Source organism: Bactrocera neohumeralis, chromosome 4, assembly GCF_024586455.1.
Source record: "Bactrocera neohumeralis isolate Rockhampton chromosome 4, APGP_CSIRO_Bneo_wtdbg2-racon-allhic-juicebox.fasta_v2, whole genome shotgun sequence".
Classification (NCBI taxonomy): domain Eukaryota; kingdom Metazoa; phylum Arthropoda; class Insecta; order Diptera; family Tephritidae; genus Bactrocera; species Bactrocera neohumeralis.
Window position 1 is genome coordinate 27,632,503 of NC_065921.1, and position 27,064 is coordinate 27,659,566.

The 27,064-nt window shown below is 38.7% G+C and overlaps 1 protein-coding gene across 1 annotated transcript in view; it reads left to right on the forward strand.

Annotated features, from left to right (window-relative positions):
* The window catches only part of LOC126755684 (BMP-binding endothelial regulator protein), a 147,466-nt gene extending 120,696 nt beyond the window's left edge, over positions 1-26,770 (forward strand). Inside the window, exons 6-9 of the mRNA XM_050468426.1 lie at positions 19,397-19,496; positions 19,795-19,977; positions 24,082-24,294; positions 24,434-26,770. Of these exons, the coding sequence (XP_050324383.1) occupies positions 19,397-19,496; positions 19,795-19,977; positions 24,082-24,294; positions 24,434-25,860 (1,923 nt within the window). The 3' untranslated portion in view covers positions 25,861-26,770. The remainder of the gene's footprint in view (positions 1-19,396; positions 19,497-19,794; positions 19,978-24,081; positions 24,295-24,433) is intronic.
* The last annotated feature ends 294 nt before the right edge of the window (positions 26,771-27,064 follow it).

Consider the following 27,064-nt stretch of genomic DNA (forward strand, 5'->3'; position numbering starts at 1 on the left):
GTGACATTTTTTTATCCCATGTTACCAGCTGATGATTAGAATACTTATAAACGAAGTGACGTTCCAAAAAATTGTGGTTGTGATTCTGAGAGATTAGTTCACTCAAATTTCGTGGCAAACTTAATACACTCCATTGAGGGCATAAAAATACCACAAATTCCGCCAATATCTTAGATTTGTATGTGCTTCAGGTCATTCTTAGGCTTGCTGGCGCTTAACCTTGATGGCAACCAGTATAAAAGTAAATCCTTCAGTTCATTATTGCATCGGTAAAAGCAGTGATTATTCAAAAGCTCTCTCTCCCTCTTGGCATTTCATAAGTATAGAGTTGTGCTTCATAATCAGTTTGCGAGACATGGTCCAAGACAGATGCCTTTCATAGCTGCAACTACTAGACTTAACAAAGGAACTTCATAGTGGTCCGAAAAAGTTCATACAACCAGCTCGTTCTCACGCCACAAATTTGTGAGCTGTTTGTCAACTTAAGAAAAATTAATTGTATAAGTGCAAAGCATGTCCTTAAGTTTATTGCAATCATAACATAGAAACAAATCATGTTGCTATGCGCACAAAGCATTCACACACACACATTCACATTGGAAGTATTATGCAAGAAGAACTGCGTTCAAATAAGTACTCAACTATAATCTTGAGCAATCGCAAAAGGAAACGAGTATGCATCTATTATTATAGCACAATAGAGGGTGCGCAGTTAGGAATGCTTAGTAAATTATAGATTCCAAGTGCAGCCAGGTCCTTTGGCACCTGGTATGTCCAACAGCGTCGAAGTTTTCCTCTTCCTCTGCTTCCCCAGGCGGGTACTGCATCGAACACTCTCGGAGCCGGAGTGGTTTCATCCATTCTGTCGGCCGAATTAATTCGCTGAACTAAATCAATGTCGTCGTATATCTCGTACAGCTCTTCGTTCCATCGACTGCGCCATTTTTAAAGATAGTCGGGATCATTCGCCATTGCCAATGCACAAGGGACCCAAAGGACCATAAATCTTACCCGAAACCCTTCTCTCGAAAACTCGTAACGCCGACTCATCAGATGTGTCATCGTCCATGCCTCTGCACCATATAGCTGGATCGAAATGATGAGTGACTTGTAGAGTTTGGTCTATGTTCGTCGAGAGAGGACTTTACCTCTCAATTACCTACTCAGTCCGAGGTAGCCCCCTCGTTGGCAAAGTATCACATATCCCATGATCCCGACTGTCTTTAAAAATGATTAATGCAAACTAAGGGCTTGGTTGTAAATACAGAAGAGAGAAGTTCTGAGTCGGTGTTAGATACAAGCTCATCTAAAGTGTTTGAATTGGAAACGTATAAGACTGGATATAATAAAATGTGTGAAATCATTTGAGCCAAGACACCGAGAAGGAAGTACTTACAACCGTCAGATCTAAGTAGCCGGAACGGACCCGCATTTTTATCCGACCAAGGGCAGTCAACTCGGCACCATTCCACGAAATTGCTTCAGGAATGATTTCCGGCGCTATAACAATAGAAACGAAGTACCTTTCAAAGAGTCTTTGTAGTCAACCATATGCCAGTCACTCTGTCGTGTGGTTTCTTTTATATAACGCTGTCGACAATAAGTTGAGTTAGGTTAGTTTTCCAACTGATCTCGGTGACGGAGAAGTGAATTTTGTTTCTTGTGAACATAAACAGATATGTTTTCTCCGGGTTCAACCCCATACCCGCTTGCGATACCCAATTCTGGAGAGTATTGAAAGTCGTGCTCATAGTACTGCTAATGGTCTGTAGACACCTACCCTTATGAATATGACAATATCGTCCGCATATGCCACTATCTTAGGGGCTTTGTCGTTTAAGTTCCTTAGCTATTATTCACCACTAATATCCATAGAAGCGGAGAAAGCACTACACCTTGCGGAGTATCTCTACAGACTTCCTTGTCATTCTAGCGGCGTCCCATTTTGCTCTTATTCTACTAGAGGTCAAGAGGCTTCTGATCCAGCATTGCATTGCATAGCAGGGTTAACACCTATTGACTGGATACTATTCAGAATAGATTCCGTAGCGACGTTGCTAATGCTCCAGAAATGTCCATGAATGCTCTAAGAGCGTATTTCTTCATATTCAAGAGCCGTTTCGATATGAAATACCAGTGTATGGAGTTCAGTCTCTACTAATCTGGAATGAGTCCGTCTGTGCCGGTAGATTTGTATGGGTCAAATGAATGGAAAGCACATTTTATTTTATTATTCGTAAAGATGTGTTCGGAAAAATTTACCGCCCTTACAGCCTGGAATGTGCACACTGACTAGGTCTTCAAATGAGTCCTGGTAGTTGTCCGTTCACTCTCCGCTACTTTTGCGAATCCAGGCCGGACGAGCCTTTTTGATAATAGGATTTTGGATAATGTGCATTGGAAGAAATGTGCAATACTTTGGAATGAATATGTGGAGACACACTTAGCCGCTGCTGCTTCAAAATTCCTTTAGGTGGACCTAGGCGCAATCTTTAGGGAAAAAAGAGCTCCCACGAGGCAAAACTAATATTTTGGTCCGCAATAAGCATATATTTGCTGGCGTGACACCCTTTTTAATAACTTTGTTGTTGTTGTGGTTGTTGTTGTTATAAATTCATATGAATTTGGTAACGCCATAAAGCACAGAATTGATTATAATTTATCCAGCCAAACGGACAGCGTCTCAACTTATTGCCAACTACACATGCTTGTGTGGGCATGTGTGTGTGTGTGTCTGTGTTCGTATTTAATGCGCTTAACTTTTGTGTTGTTGTTGTTATTCTTGTTGGTATTGCTAAAAATTGTATGTTGTAGACGGCTTTGCCGCTTCCATGAGCAGCCAAGTTATTGACCCAAATATTTGTCAACGCTAAAATTCATAATCTCAAATGACAGCAGACAAACGGAGCATGCACACACACATATGTACATATATGCATGTAAATGTATGCACATGCACATGATAGTAGTGCCGGGATAGTAGTAGACGGAAGTTAATAAGGCGAGCATAGCGACGGATGTGTGAGTGTGTGCGAATAATGAATGATTTATATGCGAAAATCCGCTCAAAATAAGTGACTGCATTGAGACACAAACACACACAATGCGCCTGCATGACTAGCGTCCTACTCCAGATCCTTGCTAGCCAACCCTCCGCCCTTGAGGGCGCAACGCAAGCGCTTGGGGATGCGTAAATTTCATTGCGTGAGCTGGCGACTGTGTTCCTCCGCCAATATTCGCTTCGAACATGAGCATAATTCGTCGCGCATACACACACACGCACGCATACTCATGCACTAAGGAGGGTTAGATGTGCAGTGCTAAGATTTACAAGTTAACCTCAAAGCAAATAATAAAGAAAGATGCTCGAAATAAATAAAATTAAGGGCAAACAGCTTGAACTGGCCAATGGCCATATTTTGCCCGGTTCTTGATCTCATTTACACAAAACCGTTATGATTTGCTTGCCATTTGTGTGAGTGTGTGTGTGTGTATGGATGTGTGCATGTGGACAGTGGTCAGCAGCGCCAAAGTGCAGCTCAATAAAGTAAATCAAATACAACAAAACACATATGTATTGGTGCACACACGTACATATGTATATGTAATAAAACATATTGTTGTTGTTTATATATTCGTTACATTTCTTATACCCTGAACAGCGTGTACTTATATTATGTTTGCCACGAAGTTTGTAACAACCCAATGAACTGTATGTCGTCATCTAAAGTGCAAAATAATTCATAAGTTTACAGGCGATGGAAAAGCGATATAATAGAAACCACTCATATTGAAATAAAATGTGAGTTTTGGTTATAAAATGGTTATATATTGGTTATAAAGTGGTTATATATTGGTTATAAAATGGTTATATATTGGTTATAAAATGGTTATATATTGGTTATAAAATGGTTATTTATTGGTTATAAAATGGTTATATATTGGTTATAAAGTGGTTATATATTGGTTATAAAATGGTTATATATGGTTATAAAATGGTTATATCTCACAGCGTTAGCCTAAAATTTTATGCTACATGTATGTATAATATGTAGCAAATCGTAAGCAATGAAAAACTCAATTTCGACTGTTTTCACATACGTTGTTTTGCATTTTAGGTGACGATATATAAATAACGAGCTGACTTGATTTAGCTCTATTCGTCTGTTTGCATATACGCGCACAGTTTTTGAGATATCGCTCTGAAATTTTGCACACGTTCTTTCTTCTCAAAGAGCTGCTCATTTGGCAGAACTGCCGATATCGGACGACTATAGCATATAGCTGCCATACAAACTGAACGATCGATATCAAGTGTTTGTATGGAAAACTTTTTCAGTTTATAAGATATCTCCACGAAATTTAGCATAAGTTATTATCTTCAGCAATGGTGCAATTCCTGAAATTTTTCTTCAGATCCGATCACTATAGCATATAGCTGGCATACGAGGTGAACGCTCAAAATCAAGTTCCTGTATAGAAAACTTTTTCATTTGACGAGATATTTTCACGAAATTTAGCATGAGTTATTATCTTAAGCAATGGTACAATACCTGAAAATTTTCTTCAGATCCGATCACTATAGCATAGCTGCCATACAAACTGAAGCATGAAAGTTCCTGTATGGAAACTTTTATATTTGTGAAGGGTATTATAGTTTCGCTGCACGCGTAGTTGAAAATTTTTCTTCTTTTGGTTTTTTTCTATTTCCATGCCATTTTATAAATAATGTGATTTATGCTCAACTGAAAGGAAATGTTCCGTAGGCAGCTGCTTGGCAACACTAAATACTCTGATATATGAGCCAAATATTGCACAGCACATACATATACAAGTGGGCATAAAACTGAATATTACAGGCTTGTGCAAAGTATAGCGCTGCACACGAGAGTAGCTCAAAATGTTTAGAGATTATTACATATAAGCATATTGCTAACGATATATTGTTATAATTTAGTCGACTTTTAGGCGTGCGGCATAGCTCAGTGCTATTTGTGCTGGACAAGCTCTCTGTCAGCTTTTGTTTTTGTCTTCTGTTTTCAAATGAAAAGCTCTGCTTTAGTGTTGAGCTGTTTAGTCGAAGAGAGCGAAACCTATATCATCGTCTTCCTCGGACTCCTACACCTCCTTATTGGCTTCTTCCTTCTTTTCGGCAGTAGCGCCAGCACCAGCACACACACAAAGCAATTTTGTTCGTTCAACTTGTATGGAAACTATATGCTATATCGGCAATTCCGACAAATGAGCAGTTTCTTGGAGAGAAAAGGACGTGTGCAAAATTTCCGATGGATATCTTAAAACCCGTATATACAGACCGACAAACATATGGAGATGACTAAATTAATTCAGCTCGTAATGCTGATCATATTATAGGGTACTTTCTTCAGGATATTTCATACTTCGTAGCAAACTTAATATAGCCTGTTGAGGGTAAAAGCGAAAGAAGAAATTATAATTTTATTTTTTATACCAAAATCTTGGTGATAAACGTTAACATAGACTTTGTTTGAGTTAATGCAAACTTCTCAAGAAGAAATCGCATTTTCCATGTAGCCTATAACATGTTTCCAGGAAAGGTTCGTCTATAGTATAGTTTGCTCAGCGAGAGAATAGTCTCTAAAAAATCTGAGATTAATTTAGTGTAGATCCACATATCTTAAGCAGGAAAAACGTCTCTGGTTTATTTTTTATTCTAATTTGGCTGAATACTTGTAGTTAATCTTTTGCGACCTCAATTCGAAGTATTTCTATGTTTTGAACATAGACGCTTTTCTCTAGTCCAAAACTCTCTCTCATTTTCTCTATCTTCACTAACAGTAGCAGCAATCTACTTCTTTACTAAGCTTGTCTGACCACAGTGGAATTGTGGGAAATTGTAAAGGCGCGGGTAGGGGACACACATGAGCTCAGTAAGCGTTAAGTTGCGAAAGACCACTGCTCCAGAGTGGAACGTAATAGGTCCATTCAACTTCTAGCTTAGTTCACATGGTCGCAATAATAGGTGTCCTAACTGAACACTGGCCCATTATAATTTTGGAGGACACAACCTGTCAAAGTTGGATGAAAATGAGGTGCAAACATCTAGACACTTTCTCCTTCACTGTCCAGCTTTCGACAGACTAAAGTTGAAGTATTTAAATTGCCATACTTTTTACGAACCCGTCGAATTCGCTGGAATTGTTATTAGCCGCCTCAATAAATTTGTAGCAGGCTCTAGGCGCTTTGTAGATATGCGACGGTCTTTTTGATCAATACTTAAGAGTTCTGGGCATCACAATGGGAAGGCATCTCTAGCTGTCCTATTGGGATTATGCGTGACGGCGTGAGAAATCAGCTTACTTACCTTACCTAACCTAACCTAACATAACTTAGTGAAAGGGATCCTTTCTGCGTAAATTTGAGCAGGGTTATTAAAAATCTACCCAGAAGAAGAGGGTAAACCAGAAAAAGAAAGTCACCCACCGATTTTGCTGCTTTATAAGACCCATTACCGAATCGTTTACAATACACCTAGCTCTAGTGTTTTCCTTCTTCTATCATCTATTACTACCTGAAAACTTAAGGAATCTAATCGAGGGTGCAAAGCCTCAATATAGACTAACAATTGTTTTTATAAACGATGAAAGAAAAATAATTTTGTTGGACATACGAAGTTTTTCCACATCCCAGTTTTACTATTAGGTTGACCCTATCTCCCTTCCGCTTTTTTGCTCTTTATTTAATGCTTTATAAATAGTGTTGCAGTGATCAGATTTTGTTGAAATATGCGCAATTTCGTTTGATAATCTAATTCTATCTAGACGGCAACTTCATAATACCCCCCTCGTAGAAGCCCCCCTCTTTATTTGTGAAGAACACGGACAGCCACTTTTCACAAGCCTCTTTTGAGTTCAACTTTACACCAACAAGGGCGTTCGCCATGGACAGGAACAGGTGGTAATCACTTGGCGCTATGTCCGGGCTATATAGTGGATGCGATAAAACCTCCCATCCGAGCTCCCATAACTTCTGACGAATTATCAACGAAGGGCGTGGTCTGGCGTTGTCCTAGTGGAACACTACACGCTTCCTGTTGGCCAATTCTGGACGCTTCTGGTCGATCGCCTGCTTCAAGCGGTCCAGTTGTTCGCAGTAGATGGTAGAATTAAGCGTCTGGCGACATGGGAGCAGTTCATAGTAGATAATTCCCTTCCAATCCCACCAAACACACAGCAAAACATTACTGGCCGTCAATCCGGCTTGGCCAATGTTTGGGATGATTCACCGACCTTCGACCACGAGCGTTTTCAGTTGATATTGTCGTATGTAATCCATTTTTCGTCGCCAGTCATCATCCGCTTCAAAACTGGGTCGAGTTCGTTCCGTTTCAGCAGCATATCGCAGGCATTTTTTTTTGCGTCAAATCTGCGGCACCCAAACATCAAGCTGTTTTGTGTATCCAGCCTTCTGCAGATGGTTGAAAATGATTTGGTGACTAACTACCATCTTCTGGGCGATGTCACGAGATGCCACATGCCGGTCTAACACGATGTTTTCCATGATTTGATCGGTATTCGTCGTCACAGGTCTTCCGCCGGCTGGCTTATCCATGGTGTCGTTTTCACCCGCTCTGAATCGTCGAAACCATTCCTCCGCAGTTCGAAGTGATAGAGTACCATCGCCCCAAAACACCATTAATCTCACGGAACGTTTCTCTAGCGGATTTGCCTTTAACGAAGAAAAACTTTAAAATAGCGCGAATTTTGACGTTAGTGAACTCCATGTCCATCCAGAACTTGAAGTGATCTATAGTAAGTGTTTCCATAAAGCTACAAAAAGGCATGCCAAACTCTAGAGAAAGTCAATATTAATAATGCTGACAACACTCAAGGCTGCGGTCTAACTACTTATCGAACTACTCTAGTAACCGTGTTAGCCGTATATCATCTTTCTCCTCTCTTCTACTTCGTAAAGTGTATGTATGTATGTATGTAGGTATTTATTTATGTGTGTGTGTTGAATGAATGTAGTAGTGTCGACTGAGCGCTGTGACAAATAAATTGCAGAGCTTAAAATCATCAGAGCGACTGCTGTTATTGTCGTTGTTGTTGGCATTACTTCTTTATTGCGTACATTTTTGGCAATTGCCGCAACTTGGAAAAATTGTGTAGTCAAGCATGCACACGACTATTTGTGAACACAATAAACTTAAAGGCATGGGTAAGCGTAGATGCAAGGCAATCCATGCAACTTCAGTTGTGGGAAAGTTCATGCAACTGCTTTAGGGTTGTACGTAACTGAATAATCCAGAATGAAGCCAGAAGTTGTTCATATCGAGACGTCGTCGTTGATTGGTTATTGTATACTCCTTGTTCCTGAAGTTGCAGAAGTGTCTGCCATTCCTTGAATGAATGTTGTATACTTCTCGCCTTCATCGAAAGTCCAAGCAAGAACAGGCTTTTCTTCTACCGCTTAACTGTCTCAGAGATTTTTCCAAGGTAATTTGAAAATATCACTCTTATCTAATATAATTAGAGCCATTAAATGTAGCATGTACCCCTGCATTTTGCCGTTCCAACACACAGTAAACTATCTCTACAATTATTATAAGCGGTTGTTCTTGAAAACTTGCAGATTAGTAAATAAGACTTGGATTAAAACAACATTTACCATCAGCTTAAATAAGATTTTCAACATGAAATTCCTTAAGATCGAAGTTCAAGGTTTCCTTTGTAGACTAACTAAGTCTAATCCAAAAGACTACTCACAGGTGATATTCCCTCCGGCAAACCTATCAAGAACTCAAATTCAACGAAACGATCTGTTTCCAAGTCATCCGTACTCGCCAAAGTCATTTTTTTTGTTTTTAATTTTTAATAAAATCAAAAATGAAATCTTTAGTTCCATAACTAATAAGTTTTTCTATGGTAAAATACAGACTTGGAAAAGTTAGGTTATGTATTGTTTGCCACAAGTTCTGTTACAAGTTCAAGCTCTGATAAAACTTAAACTATAATACATGTTTAGGTAGTTTTATTCAATAATGCATATGTTATGTGAACGATGTACAACATTTAATTTCAAATGGTCACCTATTGCTTTGACTCAAGGCCTCAAACTTGTCGGCCATTGATCAATAGCAGCACGTAGAGCTTCTATTGGTATTGACTATTTTTTGAGAATATCCAAACTTCTGTGGGCTATTCGACAATCCGTATTCTATAACTCTGACCACAAACTGTAGTCTAATGGACGCAAATCTCCACTTTAAGACGGCCAATCAGCTATAGCTATGAACCGAGAATATTGTTTTTAAGACACTGCTGGTTTTTGCCACGTTTGTTGGAGCAGAATCTTGCTGGAAGATCCAAGACTCTTCATCGATGGTAACAGGTCAATTGAAAAGTCCTCGGCGTACCATAGTAAACACATTTTATTAGCAAAACTCGTTTTCTTATAAAACATAGCTTCCTTCATGCATTGATTATGGCGACAGACCAAAATTTCGATACTATTTTTTTATTCAAATTCCTCCTTTGCTTCAAAATAGGCCTCAGTTTCGGCGATCGCCTCTTCATTCGACAAAAATTTCTTTCCAGTGAGCATTCTTTTGAGATCTGAGAACGGAAAATAGTCGCTCGAGGCCAGATCTAGAAAATACCGAGGATACGATAGTAACTCGAAACACAATTCATGAATTTTTGTTATCGTTTTCTCATAGCGTTGAACTTGTCAAAAGCTTTTGACACAGTCAATCACACAACGCTGTTTAAGTATATTGAAAAATCTACGTTCCCTCTAGAGTTAAAGAGGTGGACTATAAACTACCTGAACGGTCAGCAATCATGCTTCCTTTTTTGAGGTAAAAACTTTAAATTGAGAAGAATTAAAGGGGGGGTTTCCGCAGGGTGGTGTCCTTTTCCCATCGCTGTTTAATTTCTACATATGGAAACTCCTTCCTCGCTGAATGGAACCTAAGACTCTCCCTCACTTAATCCACAGCGACCATATTCACAAACTGGTCGAAGAAGTAAAGACTTAACCTTAATATTGCAGTCGATGGCGTTAAAATTTTCACTACTTCTAACTCAATAGCCATAAGATTTTAGGTGTACACTCGACAGCCTATTCTTCCCTCCTCACATGACAGCGATTATTGCTAAAGTGCAGAGCCGCAACAAAATCCTCAAGTCGCTAGCCGGCAGCATATGGAGAAAAGACAAAGAAACTTTGGTGGCAACATACCATACATAGCAATTGGCCGACCGGTCTTTAACTACGCCGAAACAATATGGTCGCCTGGATGTAGTGAAACGCAGATGAGAAAGCTACAGACATGTCTGAACAATGCATTCCGGACTATAAAGCGATGCCTCTTGATGTCTCCTATCGAACATCTGCACTGTGAGGCCCGCATGCTTCTAGTTAAGGAGCATAATGAACTCCTATCAAAGCAGTTTCTGTTGAGTTGTTTTCGTAGAAATCATCCCTGCCTCCTTGGAGCATCAAGAAGTTCTGCCTCAACTACGTCGACAACATAAAACAATACGTCGCACACACTTCGAGCGCAACTAATTTCAGACATGCACTGACCGCCTTTCACCGTAGATCTATAAGCCCCTTCACCGACTCCCTCTCAGTGGCGTACTTGGAGTGAAACCACCACCCATTGCAGACGAAGAGCTCGAGTTGCCACGAGAATCGAGATGACCCATGACGTGTGGAAAGCTGTCAAATTTATAGATCTTTTGAAGATTAGGGCTAACTAAAAACCATATGGATTTAATTCTAGTAGCGCCTTATATGTGTAAAGCCAGGGACTTTTCAATTGACCTGTTAAGGTTAAGTTAGATGTCAAGTTATTTATTTTAAGTCAAATTCAAATCATGCTACGTTAAGTCAAATTACACTAAGATCAGAAATATGCAATATTTTTAACAACTTGCATAGAGTAATGATAAATATTTGGTATCTAAAATTGGCAGCCAAATACCCCCATTACAGCGCTACCCAATTTAGTGAGGCGTAAGTTGGAAACGTGTAGCGCAAAATATTCACCAGCCACGGCGCCATGGCCAAGCAAAGCCGTAAAGCATAAAAATTCATTATACAACACACATTTGAAAGGCAGATTTCAGCAGCAACGACAAATTGAAGGGATTTTCATTAGTTCCTACTATTTATTTGTTGTTCCAACGGCTTGTTTTTTTTTTCTCCTTCTCCTTCTGCAAACAATTTATCAATTTTTATTTAATTCGCCCGCGTCGAAAAAGAAACAACAAATGCGCGCAAACGCCTTTTGTTACGCGCTACGATTTCGTATGCAAAGCTTAAGCAGGCGGCGCGGCGTGATGTTGTTGCCGTGCGCCGGCAAGCATAGTGCCTGATCTTTCACAAACTCTCTCTGCCACTGACGTCGCGCTCTCTCTTTTCGCTATTTTAGATAAAACATCGATTTTTACGACGTCAAGGTCGTCAAACTAGTTTGTTGCTGTGACAATCATATTATTAAAACCATGACGTTGGCGATCGTTTGGCACACTTGGCGCCGTTTTGAAGTCGGGCGCGCGCGCACATTCGCACGCACACACAGCAACATACATGTGTGTGTGTGTGCGTTTTTATGTGAGTGGTTAGTGATTTTTCTATTTTGCTAACCACATACTTTGTTCTATTGATCGGTGCTCTTGGTGTGTGTGTGTTTGTGTGTGTGGCGAGATTTCTTCGACCATAAATGGAAGTTGAACGCGAGACATAACAATAACAACAGCAGTAGCTATAGAAATTTCTCAACAGCTCGCGGTTATCAGCGCGACAAACATCCGTCTCACTGTGCGCAGTCACTCGGCGCTTGGCGGTATTTAGCTCGCAGCGTTAAGCTAATAGCAGTGTCTGCGCGCGCGCGCCAAGCTTCGCAAAACAACGTGAGGCTGCTGGCGTTGCTCGCAACGAAAGCGCTAAGCGTCAAGTGCACTTTTGCATGCGACGGCGGCTGCAACGTGAGAGTGCCCTAAAGCGTCACTCGTTGCGCGTCGTTCGCAGTGCTGGCGCCAATTCCACGAACTAACTAAGCGTCGCGGTAAGCAAGACGTCAGCGGCACAGAATCCTATCACTGAAACGATTGACGTTTCACATGTCCGCGCTCAAGTTAAAACCAAGCGCGCTACTCAATTGTCGTTTGTTCTCCAGCGCTGCTTGCGGTGTTCAGCTCGACGCCTGCCAGCGCGCATTAATAAATCATGGCGCGCTTGATATGTTGATGCCTTTAAGTGGCGCTAAGCTGCTTTCCTAAGTAGCTGAAATGCTGCAAATGACATAAAGTAGCCTAAAAAAAGCGCCAACAAAACAGCCAAAACACTTTTTTGAACGCGCCGCATGCCATTAACTATCATATGCGCTAGCGTAAGGACGATGGCGCAGGCGCAGACCAAATTTTAGACTGCGCTTTTCGTTTTGTGAATTTTCTATGCTCCTACTAACAAAATAGCATAATATACATGACTATTTAATTTGTGTTTACTTATGCGCTTCGGCAAGCGCTCAGTTTTTTCTGGGTTCAAATTACTTGTTTTAGTATTTGTTTCCAATGCGCGCTCTGCAAAACCATTGCTTGTATGGTCGCGCTCACCAACACTCAGCGCGCGCTCTGGCTTGCTCTACCGCCGCGTTCCACTGCGCCAACGCTGGCAACCCTATAGGACGGCGCGTTGCCGCGCTGATCAGCGCTATTAACATTCAACCCGCCAATAATTTTTTTAAGTGGGCGTAACCAAAAACACGCTGGCGCCACCTTCATTGTTGACGTTGTCTGTACAACAACAATGGCAAGCACATGCGGCGCGCACACATTTTGTTATTGTTATGAATATTAACTTGATTTGCTGGCCGTTTTTATTAACTTTTCTTTTGTTTTGTTAATATGTCGCTCATGGCGCGCGGTGTTGCGCCGGCTCTTGGCGCTTACCAAAAATCGCCTTTACTTTTGTTACAAGACGGCGGCGCTTAAAGCGAAATCGGATCATTACGCAGTGGATTCGTAAACAATTTGAGCTGGATTTGTAATCGAATTTATGTTTTGACTGTTGGTTTTGTTGTTGTTGTTGTTGTTTCTGTTGCATGTGTGGCTGTGTGGTCTTCTGTGTGTGTATTGCCAGCGGCAGGGACGCATGCGCATGGCGTTTGTTGCAAGCTTATGCGCGCTGCACCGGCCAAATTGGATTTAATGGCGTTATATGTGTGTATATATGTTTGTATATATGCGAAAGTGTGTGTACGCATATTTATTTTTTTTAATTTTTTTTAATTATTTTTTTATTTTTTTATTTTCTTTTTAATTTTTTTTTAATTTTTTTTTTTTAATTTTTTTTTTGTTTTTTTTTTTTAAGCAGCGCGCTATCTTTATCTCCATTTATATATTTAATATACACATATACACTCTCATATATACACACATACAAACACACATACCTGCACTTCGCCACGCGCTCGTTAATTTGTCGACTCGTAAAATTCATTTTATGCTTATATGAAATTATTATTCTTCATAAAATTAAAATTATGGCTTCATCTCGCCAATTTGACACAAAATGCTATGGCGTCTATGGCTGAATAAGCAGCTGCATGCAAACACACACACATACATACAGCTATGAGCATTAATACTAATTCTCCGTAAAGCTAATCATAAAGTCATAAAGCGTTATTTAAATAAATACATTGCATATTAATCGGCGCTTTAAGCTTTCTAACGAAATATAGAAAAAGAAGAAGAAGCAGCAGCAGCAGCCAAAACAAAAATTTAACTAATTCTTAATCTAAAATTTTAAATCGAAATTATTTAATTTATATGTAAATGCATATACGTAATACATATGTGTGCATATGTATGTAGTCTCACACACTTATATGTATGTGTGTATGTGTGCGTATGTCTATTTATATGCCTATAAGTAAACTTAATCCGCGCATTTATATGCGTCAAAGCGTGGCGAATCGGCATTACCTGTTCTATTCGCCTGCTTATGCATATTTATGTGTGTGTGTGTGTGTTTCTTAAATCATCGGGTCAGGTTACCGAAACTCTAAAAAAAAACAACGACGAGCACACAGGTACTATTTATTGAAAATTCGTACGGAAATTTATGGAATTGATTTCTTTTGTTGAACGCAGACACAGATTGATATAAATAATAATACAATAATAATAATAATAACCGCAACAACAATAATAATATTGTTAAAAGTAATAACAACTAAAAAAGATAAAAAAGTATTGCACCAAAAATCATAAATAAAAATATTTTTATACAAAAACTTGATTTCGATCGTTCCTTTTGTATGACAGTTATATGCTATAGAGATACGATATTTGCCGTTTCAAAAATTGCGTTTCCGAAATTTTAAATAAAACGCGAATATAATTATTCAACAATATTTCTTTTGTCGCCTTCAAAGTAATCCACACCACATGTAATACACTTATGCCAACGATTTTCCAGTCCTCGAAACACTTTCCATAAGTACTTTTTGGAATGGTCTTCAGCTCCTTCAGCGAATGTTGTTTTATCTCTTCGATCAACTGAAAACGGAGTTCCACGAAGCGTTAATTTCAATTTGGGTAACAAGAAAAACTCACACGGAGCCAAATCTGGTGAATTCGGTGATTGAGCGATGGTATTCATTGCGTTTTTGGCTTTAAATTTTGTCACAATCGTACTATTTTTGAAAAAATTACAACTTTATCGGGACGAGTCGAGCAAGAACGCGTTTCACACGCAAAATATCCATTAAATCATTCGAACGCACTCGCTCTCTTGCCTTCTCTCTAACAGTTGCCTGACGATTTTTAAGCACCATATCCTTCACTTTTTTAATATTTTCATCAGTTGGAGAGCTCGAAGATCGTCCAGAAAGAGGCATGCCTACAACGATCTCTCGGCCATCTTTGAAGACTTTGTACCCCTCGTAGGCTTGTGTTTTTGATAAAACTGAACCACCGTAAACCTTTTACAACAAAAATTTCCAGAAAACTATTTTAAACTCGGCCTTTGCGACGCTTTTCCGGTGACAACTCAGAAAAAAGTTGCACCCGTGTTGGCAGGCCAACTCCTTACAGGATCATCTAAAGTGAAACAAATACGTGTTTTAGCTAAAACCTTAACTTAGAACTTTGACGAAGGAACAAAAAACTGAGAATTGGAGTTTTGGCAGACATTTATACAAAAACATAAAATTTTCAGTGAAAATTTCGCGACATTTTTTGTTTTGTCAAACAATGTTGTAATCGAAAAAAATCCTTCATCGAAGTGTTTAAGAATTGTATATCAAAAACCTGTGTAAAATTTCATGAAGATCGATTGAGTAGTTCTCGAAAAATCTTGCCAACCGATTCCAAAAACGCAGTTTCGAAAAAACGCGTTTAAAGGCTAGCTTAGCTAGCCTCGAACGCACAAGTTCTCTAGGCTCTAGAGCTGTTGTACAAGTAGAATTTAATTCGATTTTTTGAAACCCATGTAACCCTTTCTACAGCTGCTGTAAACAAACTGGTTGAGAGATCGCGCTCATACTTATTTGGTATAGTAAGGGCCCTACCAACTTAGCAAAATACATTTTTGGAAATATTATTTACCCGGGGAATTTAATTACAATTTCCGGGTGCTTTTTGGTCACAAAAAAAACCCACAAAATAACTTTGTATGACCGTAAAGTGAAGTTGATCGAGATAGCAGGCACTCTACAGATATCAACTGAACGTCTACATCATAACAATCAAAAATATTTGGGTTTGAGAAAGTTCTGTGCAAATCGCTGAAAAACGATCGCATTTGAAGAAAAAGAAAGTGCTGTTTGTAACAAGACAATCCACCGTGACACAAGTAAGTGAAAGTGATGGCAAAATTCCAAGAATTGGAATTCAGCATCCAGCGTATTCTGCAGATCTGGCACGCAGAGACTATATCCTGTACTCAAATCTCAAAAAATTTCTCGCTGGGGAGAAATTTTCATCGAATGAAGAGGTGATCGCCGAAACTGTGGCCTATTTTGAAGCAAAGAACAAATCTTACTACAAAAATGGTATCGAAAAGTTTGAGGGCCGCTATAATCAATATATCATCCTTGAAGGGAACTGTGTTGAATAAAAAAAAACGAATTTTGCCAAAAAATGGTAGGCCGGCGGCTTTTCAATTGACCAGTTTATATATTGGCTAACTACTGTGCTCAATTTAATACTGGTTCTTCTCAGTTAAAGAAGTATTTTTTTATTTATAAATTATTTCAAAATCACTTTCAATTTATCAACCCTGCTAGGAACCGAATACATTTTTAATTTGACTTTGACTAAAAAGATCCGGTAGGACTAGTTAAGTTCAAGTGTAAGTGATTATATATTTCGGATTTGTTGATTAGTGTATACTTAGTTCTTATTTGTAAGATTCTTTTCCAACCGAAAAACCAAAAAAATATATTCCGATAGTGGTAGCTAATCAAGTATATAGCTGTTATAAAAATATTTCTCATAAAACCCTTTCAAGGTGGTATAAAAGGTCACCACAGAGATGATCAGAGTAGTAAGCACCAATTTTATTTGCAAGTCTGAAGCTTGAAACAATTTCAAGATACTATTTGAACAGTTAGCGAGCTATCTGCAGAGGATTTACTTGCTATCGACAGGTATCCACCGACCTCCTCTGTAAATACTTACAAATATAGTATGTACGGGTGAAGTTATTGACGTATTATAGATATATTTTTAAAGTAGTAACGATATTGAAGAACCATTCGTCCCCCGTTCTTTTAACTTACTCAAGTGGTAATCACCGTATTTGTGCAGTACTCTTGTTGACTGAGTCAAAACCGGTGTACATTTTCTTCTTAGTCTCCACCTTATGCCACAACTTAAAGCTCTCGCACATAGCAAGAAGCTAATTAATCAGATTACATTGTGTTTGTTTTTATTTTATTTTATTTTTTCTTATAAAAAGTTCTGGCCAAAACCCTCTGTGGCGCATTAACCTTTTTATCAATTTTATTTTTTCCGCTTGCAATCCGCTCTGTTGTTATACTTTGTCAGCCAATGATTGCAATCACAAGAACTGACTCGGTTTGACATATTTTCATAAGAGCTTTTAAGTATCTCTTAATTAAAAAGATAAATCTCTTAATTAAAGTTATGCTCTGTAAAGTTGTGCTGCTTGTAGCAGAGAGATAATAAGATAAACTTAATCGAATGCAAAGAGACGCCAGACAAGATTTGCATATTACTTAAGCGCCAGTCATAAGAGAGACAGACTAACCAACAGACAGAAAAACAAGCGGCGCACATTAACCCAGTACTAAATAAAATAGAACTGGTTGGAGAGTAGTGGTAATTGTCTGTGGAGTAAAGCAAAAAACAGGAAAATTGTAACTTCCTTAAATGGACTTGATTTTGATCGTGGTCCGATGTGAACATTTTAATCGGAGATTATACCCTTGCTTCAGACAATAATTTATTTATAATTTCATGAAGATATCTCTACCAATGAAAAAGCTTTCCATGTAAACAGATGGCAGAGAATAGATAATAAATGAAGTTTGTACCGCGACCTAAGGTCTATTGAGCTCTTCCCTAAGTCCCAATGACTTACATAGCCCCAGCACATTGATAAATTCCAATATACTGCTAGGTGCTATTATGCCGTTATGATAACTATTGTAAAACATGAATCCAAGCGTCTTAATCCTGCGTCTGCAGACTACTGTCTCTCAGCCCTACCGGGAGTCTCCAACTCCAGGTCGCAGACCCGGCAGTTTGCACAGGAGGCTAAGCTCATGTAAAATAAGTGCTTCTTGAGCTTACAATGGCCAGTGTAGAGAATAGCCGGCATTTGTTTCTAGGGCGATTAATTACAATTTTAAATCTACTGAGGTCGTAAAACTCATTAGAAACTTGGCCTGTCGCATGTCTTGGAGTTGTTGTCAATATTTCTCGCCTGCTCTTTTCTCCCTGCTGAACAGCTCCTATATGATATGAGAACCAACCGCAATAAAGTGTCCCGGTACTACCATTTTGGTGGAAGCTGCAGAGCCGAACTCGTCAGCCAATTCATTCCCGACTATATCCTTGTGAACGGGCACCCAGATAAGGTACACTTTGTTACGAACTGATAGCCTGTTCAGCCGTTCTATATACACTCCTGCTGTAGTAGCGATTTAATCTCATAAGCAGAGATCGCTTTAGGTGAAGCTTAAATATTTCTGAGTATGGCGATACTTTCGTTACTCGGTAGAGATTTATCTCTACATGCCGACTTATAGCAAAGACTTTTGCTTGGAATATGCTCGGAAAACTTCACACAGATATAGAGAGTTTGATACATGGTCCTGCGACTGCCGCACCAATTTCTTCCGACGTTTTCGAACCGTCGGTGTAACACTAGATTGCGGTATCCCTAAGCAGTAGTTCGAGAGTGAAATATTTTCATGCAGCCTTACTGCTAAGAATAACTTTAAACTTTCTAGTAAAGTTTACCCTTTTGGGTGCCATGCAGCATCACTCTCACCGGTTGGGAGGTGCCAGGTGCACCATGACTAGGTACCTGCGGTTTGCAGAAAATGCAGGTGATTCCGATCGTTCAGTTTGTATGGTCCATTTTCAGTAGTCCCATAGCGGCGATTCCAACAAAAAAGCATGAATAAATAAACAGAGAGAAGGACATGGATAAATTGACTCAGCTCATTTCGCTGATCATTGTATGTCCGACGCTTCCGTCTAGATGTTAGAAACTTCGACAAACTTAAAAGCTGGAAATAATGAAGTGATAAATAAGCTTTGTATTTATAGCTTCTCAGTCTTTGTTGTTATAAGTACAGCTTGGTATCCCCTCAAGTACGAGTTCTTATAAATGTGATCTACGCAACGGTCATGTGGCTTTGGAAATGGATCAGCAAGCAGTCATAAGTCAAAACTGAAGCTGGAGGAGAAAAAGAGACTTGAAATCCGACCAACTTAAAACATAAAGAGCAGCAAACCGCCTCTTCACTTAGTCTTAACTAGCAATTGGGGTGTATTAAGATCAAAAATGTGATAGAAAGGGGGCGTTAGCAATACATTTTTAGTAGGTCTTTTGTTTTCACGATATCTCACATATTCTAACACCATTAGGGTCACCAGACTTGCATCTATTGATAGATCACCAGCTTATGAAAGCGTAGTGAATAGTCCAAGATTTTAGCTTGGCTGACGATTACTTCAAAAACAAACAGCTATCGGCTCTACAATTATAGCTTTGTGCTTATATTTCTCTCAACCTTCACTTAGAGGCCGTGGTAATGGTCTGATTTGAGTCTACATATAGTTTCCTATATACTTGTTATTTATAATTATTTCATATATTTTTGTATCATCTTCTCTGCTTTTGTGCAAATTCTTTACAGAATGGATTTGTAAACTGTGAAAAGGGAAGCTGTCCACCGATTGACGATTGCTATCTATTGGATCCCAAACCGCGTGACACATGTTGTAAAAAGTGCAAAGGTGAGTGAGTGAGGCATAATTTTTAGATTAGCTGTCAGGTTCCATGAAATCCAATGAGTCATTTTCCTGCGGGAATAAATACATATAGTAATATATAGTGGCTAAGTGCTTTAGATGTAATTCCCTACCATCCCATCCCCTCTCATATAACCCGAGAGCATTCATCATGATGCGTCAAACGTTGCACCTCATTACTAATGATGAATCATATACTATATACCATAAAGTATAACCACAAACTCATTACAAATAAATTTAAGTAAGATAAAACTGTTTCTCTTGTCGCCTGCTCTTTCAGGTTGCATATACCGTGGTATACCATACCCAAGTGGCTCTGAGTGGGCTGATCCCGAAGATCCGTGTAAGACTTACAAATGTGTGGCCAGTGTTGTCACCGAAACGACAATGAAATGCTTCAATCAGTGCGACGATGAACACGTCATACCGCCAAAACCCGGTGAATGCTGTCCGACATGTCAAGGTAAGTGCTTAAAACAATAAAAAATTACTAAGGATGCTAATCCCGTGTAAACTAAGAAAATGGAGCGTGCTTAATAGCGTCTACTCAGTGATAGTGTTATCATAAATTAAGATAGATCTGCAATCAAGTGAGACACTGATTAATCTATGTATATTAATCCAAAAACTAGTGAAACTAAAATCAGGAAGTCACACTAAATCAGTTCTCAGTACCAAAGTCACATGTTTTTAGAAAAGTTGCTAGTTTTTTTAGAAAAAGAAATTAACCTAAAATGCTCTAAATGTTAGAATATTTTAGGTTATATAAGAAAAAATTCGACTTATACGATCGGAACAATTTTTGGAGCACCCCGTTGTCTAAAAACTTCTAAAGAGTTAGAGAGAGCTTACGGTGGAACATTAGTACTTATTTATGTTAAAAATAATTAATACCGTTATAAATTCCGAGATCTAAATAGTAGTTCGGGATTTCTTCTACACTTCGGGATTTGTTAAAAATGGTGAAATCTACGTTTTTTTTATTAATTTCCCAAAAAAAAAATTTTAATCTCGTTATAAATCCCAAAATCTATATAATATTTCGGGACTCTACACTTCGGGATTACACAAAAATTTTTAAAGCAGAAATATTTTTTATTAAATTCTCAAACAATAATTTGATCCCGAAATATAAACAATTATAAACCCCGCAATCTAAATAATATATTTAAATACTATTTCGGGATTACCTCCACACTTCGGAATTACAAAAAAATTAATATGCGAAATATTATTTTTATTAAATTCTCAAAAATTAATGTGAACCTCGTTATTAATCCCGAACTATATATATTATATCGGGATTCTATACTTCGGGATTACACACAAATTTTAAGATCCGAAATATTTTTTATTAAATTCTCCAAAAAATAATTTGAACCCTGTTATTAATTCCGAAATCTATATAATATTTCGGGACTCTAGGCTTCGGGATTATACAAATATTTTAAGTTTAGAAATATTTTTTATTAAATTCAAAAAGACTAATTTGTACCCCGTTATTAATCCCGAAATCTTTATAATAATTCGGGACTCTATACTTCGGGATTACACACAAATTTTAAAATCAGAAATATTTTTTATTAAAATCTCCAAAAAATAGTTTGAACCCTGTTATTAATCCCGAAATCTGTATAATATTTCGGGACTCTACACTTCGGGATTACATAAAAATTTTTAAACCAGAAATATTTTTAATTAAATTCTCAAAAAATAATTTGAATCCCGTAAAATCCCGAAAATATTTCATGCTACCATATACACTAAACTAGTATAGCATTAAAAAAAAGAAATATAGCGATGCTAAAACTAATAACTGAAAACAGAAAAAAAAAAAAAAAATCGTACGTCATTCGCATAATCTGCAAAAGCATGACAGAATCACATTTAAAAAAATAAAAAATTAAGAGAAATAGAAAAAATAACAAAACATAAAAATTATAATAATAATGATTTCATATAGTTTTGTGTTGTATAGAAATCAAAGCAGCAGCGCACGAACAAAAACAATAAATAAAAAAACAACAAAGTTCCTTCACACATTCGATCGATACCCGCCCTCCCGCATTTGCCCAAGCCTTGCGACATCATTCCAAAGCATTGGGTCAATATCCAAAAATAGTAAGCATCACATTCGATTTGATGGCATATTTAGCGCAGTCACTTAAGTTGATTTCTCGCTAATCTCTTGTCATAGTTGCGACATAATACAACAACAACAACCACATCAGCAAAAAAAAACAAAAAGAACAACAGCCCCACTCGACTTTATAGCCATGTTCTATAAAAGCGGGGAATGTTGTTGACGCATAATACCACTTGTTGTTGTTGTTATTGTTGTTGTTTTTATTAGTTTTTCTACTTTATTTTATGATTTGCCAATGACAATAATGTCATTAAATCATTTAAGCCACAATAAAACTTGATCGAAATTATAGTTTATGACAGACGCACCGAATCACTCACTAATCGAATGAGTTGTGGTTTTTGTTGTTGTCGCGTACAAATACAATTTATAATCGTAAAACTATATATTCACACACACACATACACATACATATATGTTTATTTGCTCTGCTGAAACATCTGGCTGACCGAGGTGAGACATTTTTGAGGTGGCAATGAGAAGAAAACAGTTTCTATACGAGGATTGCTCGATAAGTCGGAAGACTTTAGCTTGAGCAGCATATTTTTTTCTTAAAGTCAAATTATTACTTCCTCAAACTTGATAGATTTATTAAGACACCTAGTTCCACTTCCTTTTTACTCTATCCTTTCTTTTTTTCAAAGTATGAGCTTATAAATACGAGTATTAGCGGCATCCGTTCTACGTCTCTTACCCACAAGACATGTTCTTTTTTCAAGCAGCTGAACTAAGAAGGGATTTACTGAACTCTCTAGGTTACTATAAGTCGTACTCTTACGAAAAAAATTATTTCCGCAAAGACATTATTTTCTTTATATTTAGAAATGGTGTTCCACAGCTCAGCGGACAACGGTCTCTGCTGAACAGAGGTACTCCGTAAATCCTAGGTTTTATTCCACTTTTCAACCAACATCAAAAAGTGTTGTTTCTAATAATGATTGCCACAACTTCTCAAAGTCATTTTGAGGCGATAGAGAGCCAATATATTTATTGAATATCTTCACGAAATACATTTTTAAATCCGAGTAAAATTCATCCGCTAACCTCTTGCCTACCTCAAAGGCCAAATGTTTGGGGAACAGACTCATAGATTGAACAGAAGAAATTTCTCATGGAAATTCGTTGGATTTTTATACGCTGAACTATATCATGCAACTCTTGGTTTCATCTTCTTCGATATTTATCTTTCACGCGAATGATTCCAAACACCTTGTGGAGAAGAGTTTTCTCGAATACTCCAAGTGCTTTCTTTTTTCGGTTCGTCATTGTCCTTATTTCTGCGCCATATATTAAGGCAGCAAATCTTTTTTTTTATTGGCGTAGACACCGCTTACAAGATTATAGCCGAGTTTACAACAGCACGCCAGTCGTTCTTCATTTCGCTGTTTGGCGTCCATTGGAGTTCACAAGTGTAGCCAGATCCTTCTTTACCTGATCTTTCTAACGGAGTGGAGGTCTTCCTCTTCTTCCACTAGCCGATATTGCGTCGAATACTCTCAAAGCTAGAGTGCTGCCGCTTAATTCACTGAACTATGTTCATGTCGTCGTATATCTCGTACAGCTCATCGTTTCATGGACTCCGGTAAAGGACCATAAATATTCCGCAGAACCTTTCTCAGTTGTTGCCATCGTCCATGCCCCTGCACCATATAGAAGGACGGGAATAATGGGGTATTTATAGAGTTTGGTCTTTGTTCGTCGAGAAAGGACTCGCTGCTTTTCAGTTCTCAAGTGATCCAAAAGTAACACCCATTAGCAGGAGTTATGCTGCGCTTGACCTTAGGGCTTATATTATTAGTGCAATTTCGCTGGTTCCAAAATATGCGAAGTCCTTAGCTTTTTCATATTTATAGTAGTATCGTAGTTCCGAAAAGGCGAGGAATCCTCATACGTGGTCTCCTCGTGCGGCATCTTGCCCTCGTTCACCACTTAACCAACCTCTTGGTTACTTGGAAAAGCCTATACTAATGGATCTGTTATTAAGGTCTACGATGTCAATATCATCCGCGTAGACCAATAGTATTTATTGTATTTTTAGAGTAGACAGTGCCACTGCGCTTCTGATTGGCGGCACGTTTTAATTTTTCCAGCATTTTAGTTAAGAAAATGTAGGAGTGGGAACCATCCTGTCTAAAACCTGGTCTAGTATCGATCGGCACGGAGAGACTCTTCCCGATTTCGTGTTCCCTTTCCTTGGATTTTCAGCAATTGCCTAACAAGACAATTCTTATAGCACGACTTGACTAGAACAACCTAAATTTTTACCAATTTTCATTAAAATCAAAGGAAACCGTTTTGAAAACAATAGTGCATAAAATTTTTATCCGGAAAAACTGTATTTTAGCCGAATTTAGATTTGATGTCCAACTTTAGTTGAAGCTTAACTGCTTGATTTTACTTGAGAATTCCATTCTCTTTCAGGTTGCAAGATCAACGGACAAACGGTGGCCGAGGGTCAAGAGGTAGTCGGCTCGATAGACGATCGTTGTATGGTATGTCAATGTTCGCAAAACGAGCTGACATGCGCTAAGAAAACATGTCCCATACTCCAGTGCCCCATCTCAAAGCAAACGCAGAATCCCAACGAATGCTGTCCACGCTGTACCGAACAACGGGAATTCATGCCGGTATATGGTAAGTAAGCGTTATGAATACCATAAAATATATAGTTATATATAGTTTAATGAGAGAAAGAGCTGCCGAAATTTCGACAGAAAGATTCAACAATATTTTACAAAATTTTCTTTTTTCCTCACAAACTACTCCCCGACAGGCAAGTGCATTTTCAACAACAAGGTCTACTACGACAAGACGCAATTTATGCCCGACCGTTGCACCAACTGCACCTGCAGCAACGGCACCTCGATCTGTCAGCGCAACACCTGCCCCATACTGGAGTGCTCGCCCGAGTATCAGGAAATGGACGGTTGCTGCCCGCGTTGCATCACCTCCGAGGTGCGTAACGAATGCATACACAAGGGTGTGACCTACATGAATAATGAAACATGGAATTTAGGACCCTGCCGTTCGTGTCGCTGCATTGCCGGACAAATACGTTGCTCAGAGATGCGTTGTCCGCCGTTGAAATGTAACTCCAACGAAGTGAAGAAAACATTGCCGGGTGAGTGTTGTCCGCGCTGCATTGAGACGCCCGGTACATGCACCGTCTTCGGCGATCCACACTTCAAAACGTTCGACGGCAAATTCTTCAGCTTTCAGGGTTCATGCAAGTATCTGCTAACGGCCGACTGTCACGACAAAACATTCTCCATACGTTTGACGAACGATGGACGCGGCACGAAACGTTCGTCTTGGGCGAAAACGGTAACGCTGAAGATGCGCGGCATGCGCGTCACTTTGGGTCAGAAAATGCGCGTCAAAGTGAACGGCAGTCTCGTGATACTGCCGTATAGCGGCGCAACGGGCACACCGATTGTCAACATCGAACGACTGGGCGAACACATAATGCTGCAAACCGATTTGGGTTTGAAACTCGAATGGGACGGCAACAATTTCCTACAAGTGACCGCACCGACCGCCTACAAAAAGAAGCTATGCGGTCTGTGCGGCAATTACAATGGCATCGGACGTGATGATCTCAGCAGCCGTGATGGCAATAATCACACCGACAAGGAGGTATGGCGTTTCGCCAACTCCTGGAAGGAAGGCGGACCGAAAGCATGTTCGCGACGTGTGGAAAAGATATCGGCGCGTCCCAATTGTAAGGAGCGCAAAGCGAACGCCGCCTGTCGGTGGCTGCGCGAATCTGAAGTATTCGGTAACTGTGATAATAGACTAAATCCCAATAACTATTTTGACGCGTGCAAGATGGACGTGTGCGAGTGTCCCAATCGCATGTGTCATTGTGACAGTTTCGCGGCCTACGCGCACGAATGCCGACGCCTCGGTGTCGAAGTGTCGGAAGAGTGGCGCAAGCGCACCAAATGCCCGGCGGGTATGTGGCGCCGCAATGCAACCAAAATGGCGCTGCTGCAGCATCATCAACACATTGGCGGTGGTGGCGGCGGCGGCGGCGTCAGTAATGGTGTGCGCAGTGGCGCGCAAGCGCGTCGTCGCAAGCACCACCAACAGCAAAAGCAGCAGACACAACAACAACTGGAACGGCAGCTGCAGCTGCACGTGCCGAAGAGTCTGCTGGCGCACAAGTCGCCGAATCGAACGCCGCCGCCGTTGCATTGAGTCGCGAGTGTGGCTACCACCTGCGCATACATACATACATACATTCAACACTAAGCTATCTTAGGCTATGAGTAATACACATACGTATATAAACACATACATACATACAAATAAGTTATGAATTTTATATTTAGCTAGAAAAAAGTGAAAAATTATTTATAAAAAAGTAAGCGTGAAAGCACATTGCTTCAGGTCAGCTAATTTAAGCTTATATATGTGTGTGTGTGCGTTGATTTTTTTTGTAATTATAAAGCACCTGCGTTGTATTTGTATGTGTATTTGTAAACGTAATTGAAGCATCACTGTTTTCTGTGCTGTTTTATACCACTTTGCTATTATTATTATAACTGTTATACTTAATTATTACTCAATTAGTTCTTATTTAAGCCTAATTCTATAAATGCTAAGTGTATATATGTATTAGTAGCTCTTATGTGTGTTTACTGTATATTTTATTCTAAGTACTATAGCGAAATTCGTCTACTTCAACCGTAACGGTTCCTAACTCACACATGCACATACTAACAAACTTACATATATTTGCATGTACTCACCAACACACTCATATACACATACATGCACACCCATTTGCATGCAAAAGTTGGCATGCCCGTCTCCCCTGCGAAATGAGTAGCGCAAATGGCACGCCTGTGTCAAGACACTCACACTGCAAAGCCTTTTCCCATTTCTCCATTGAAGTCAAGCTCACAAATGTTCTTAAATTTGTTTTTTAATTACTACTTGCTAAAGTAGCAGTCATAAAATGCTTTTGTGACGTGACATTAAGCACGATTTTCAGCTATTGATTCACCGTTTTCAAAGAAATACTGTTACAATGTTATTTTGTACTCTATTTATTACTTTTTCTTTATAGTTGCAAATATTGGGTAGTCGAAAAAGTCTTTTCGTATTTCTAATCAAATTTCAACTTTTTTGTAATTTTTTTTTCATAACTTTTTCTTTATACTATTTCAAATAATTATACTTTTTTTATAACTTATTTGTTATCACATTTTATCGTTATGTATTTAAAATTTTTTTAAATTAATTTTTTGTTTAATTTTTATAATTTTATTTTTTGTATTAATTGCATATTTTTTATTTTAATACTTGTTGATAATAAATTTCTTTTTTAATTTTAATTTATTTTTATAAACATGTAGTAAATTTTAATTGCTTCAAATAATTTGTTTTTTTCGTTGCG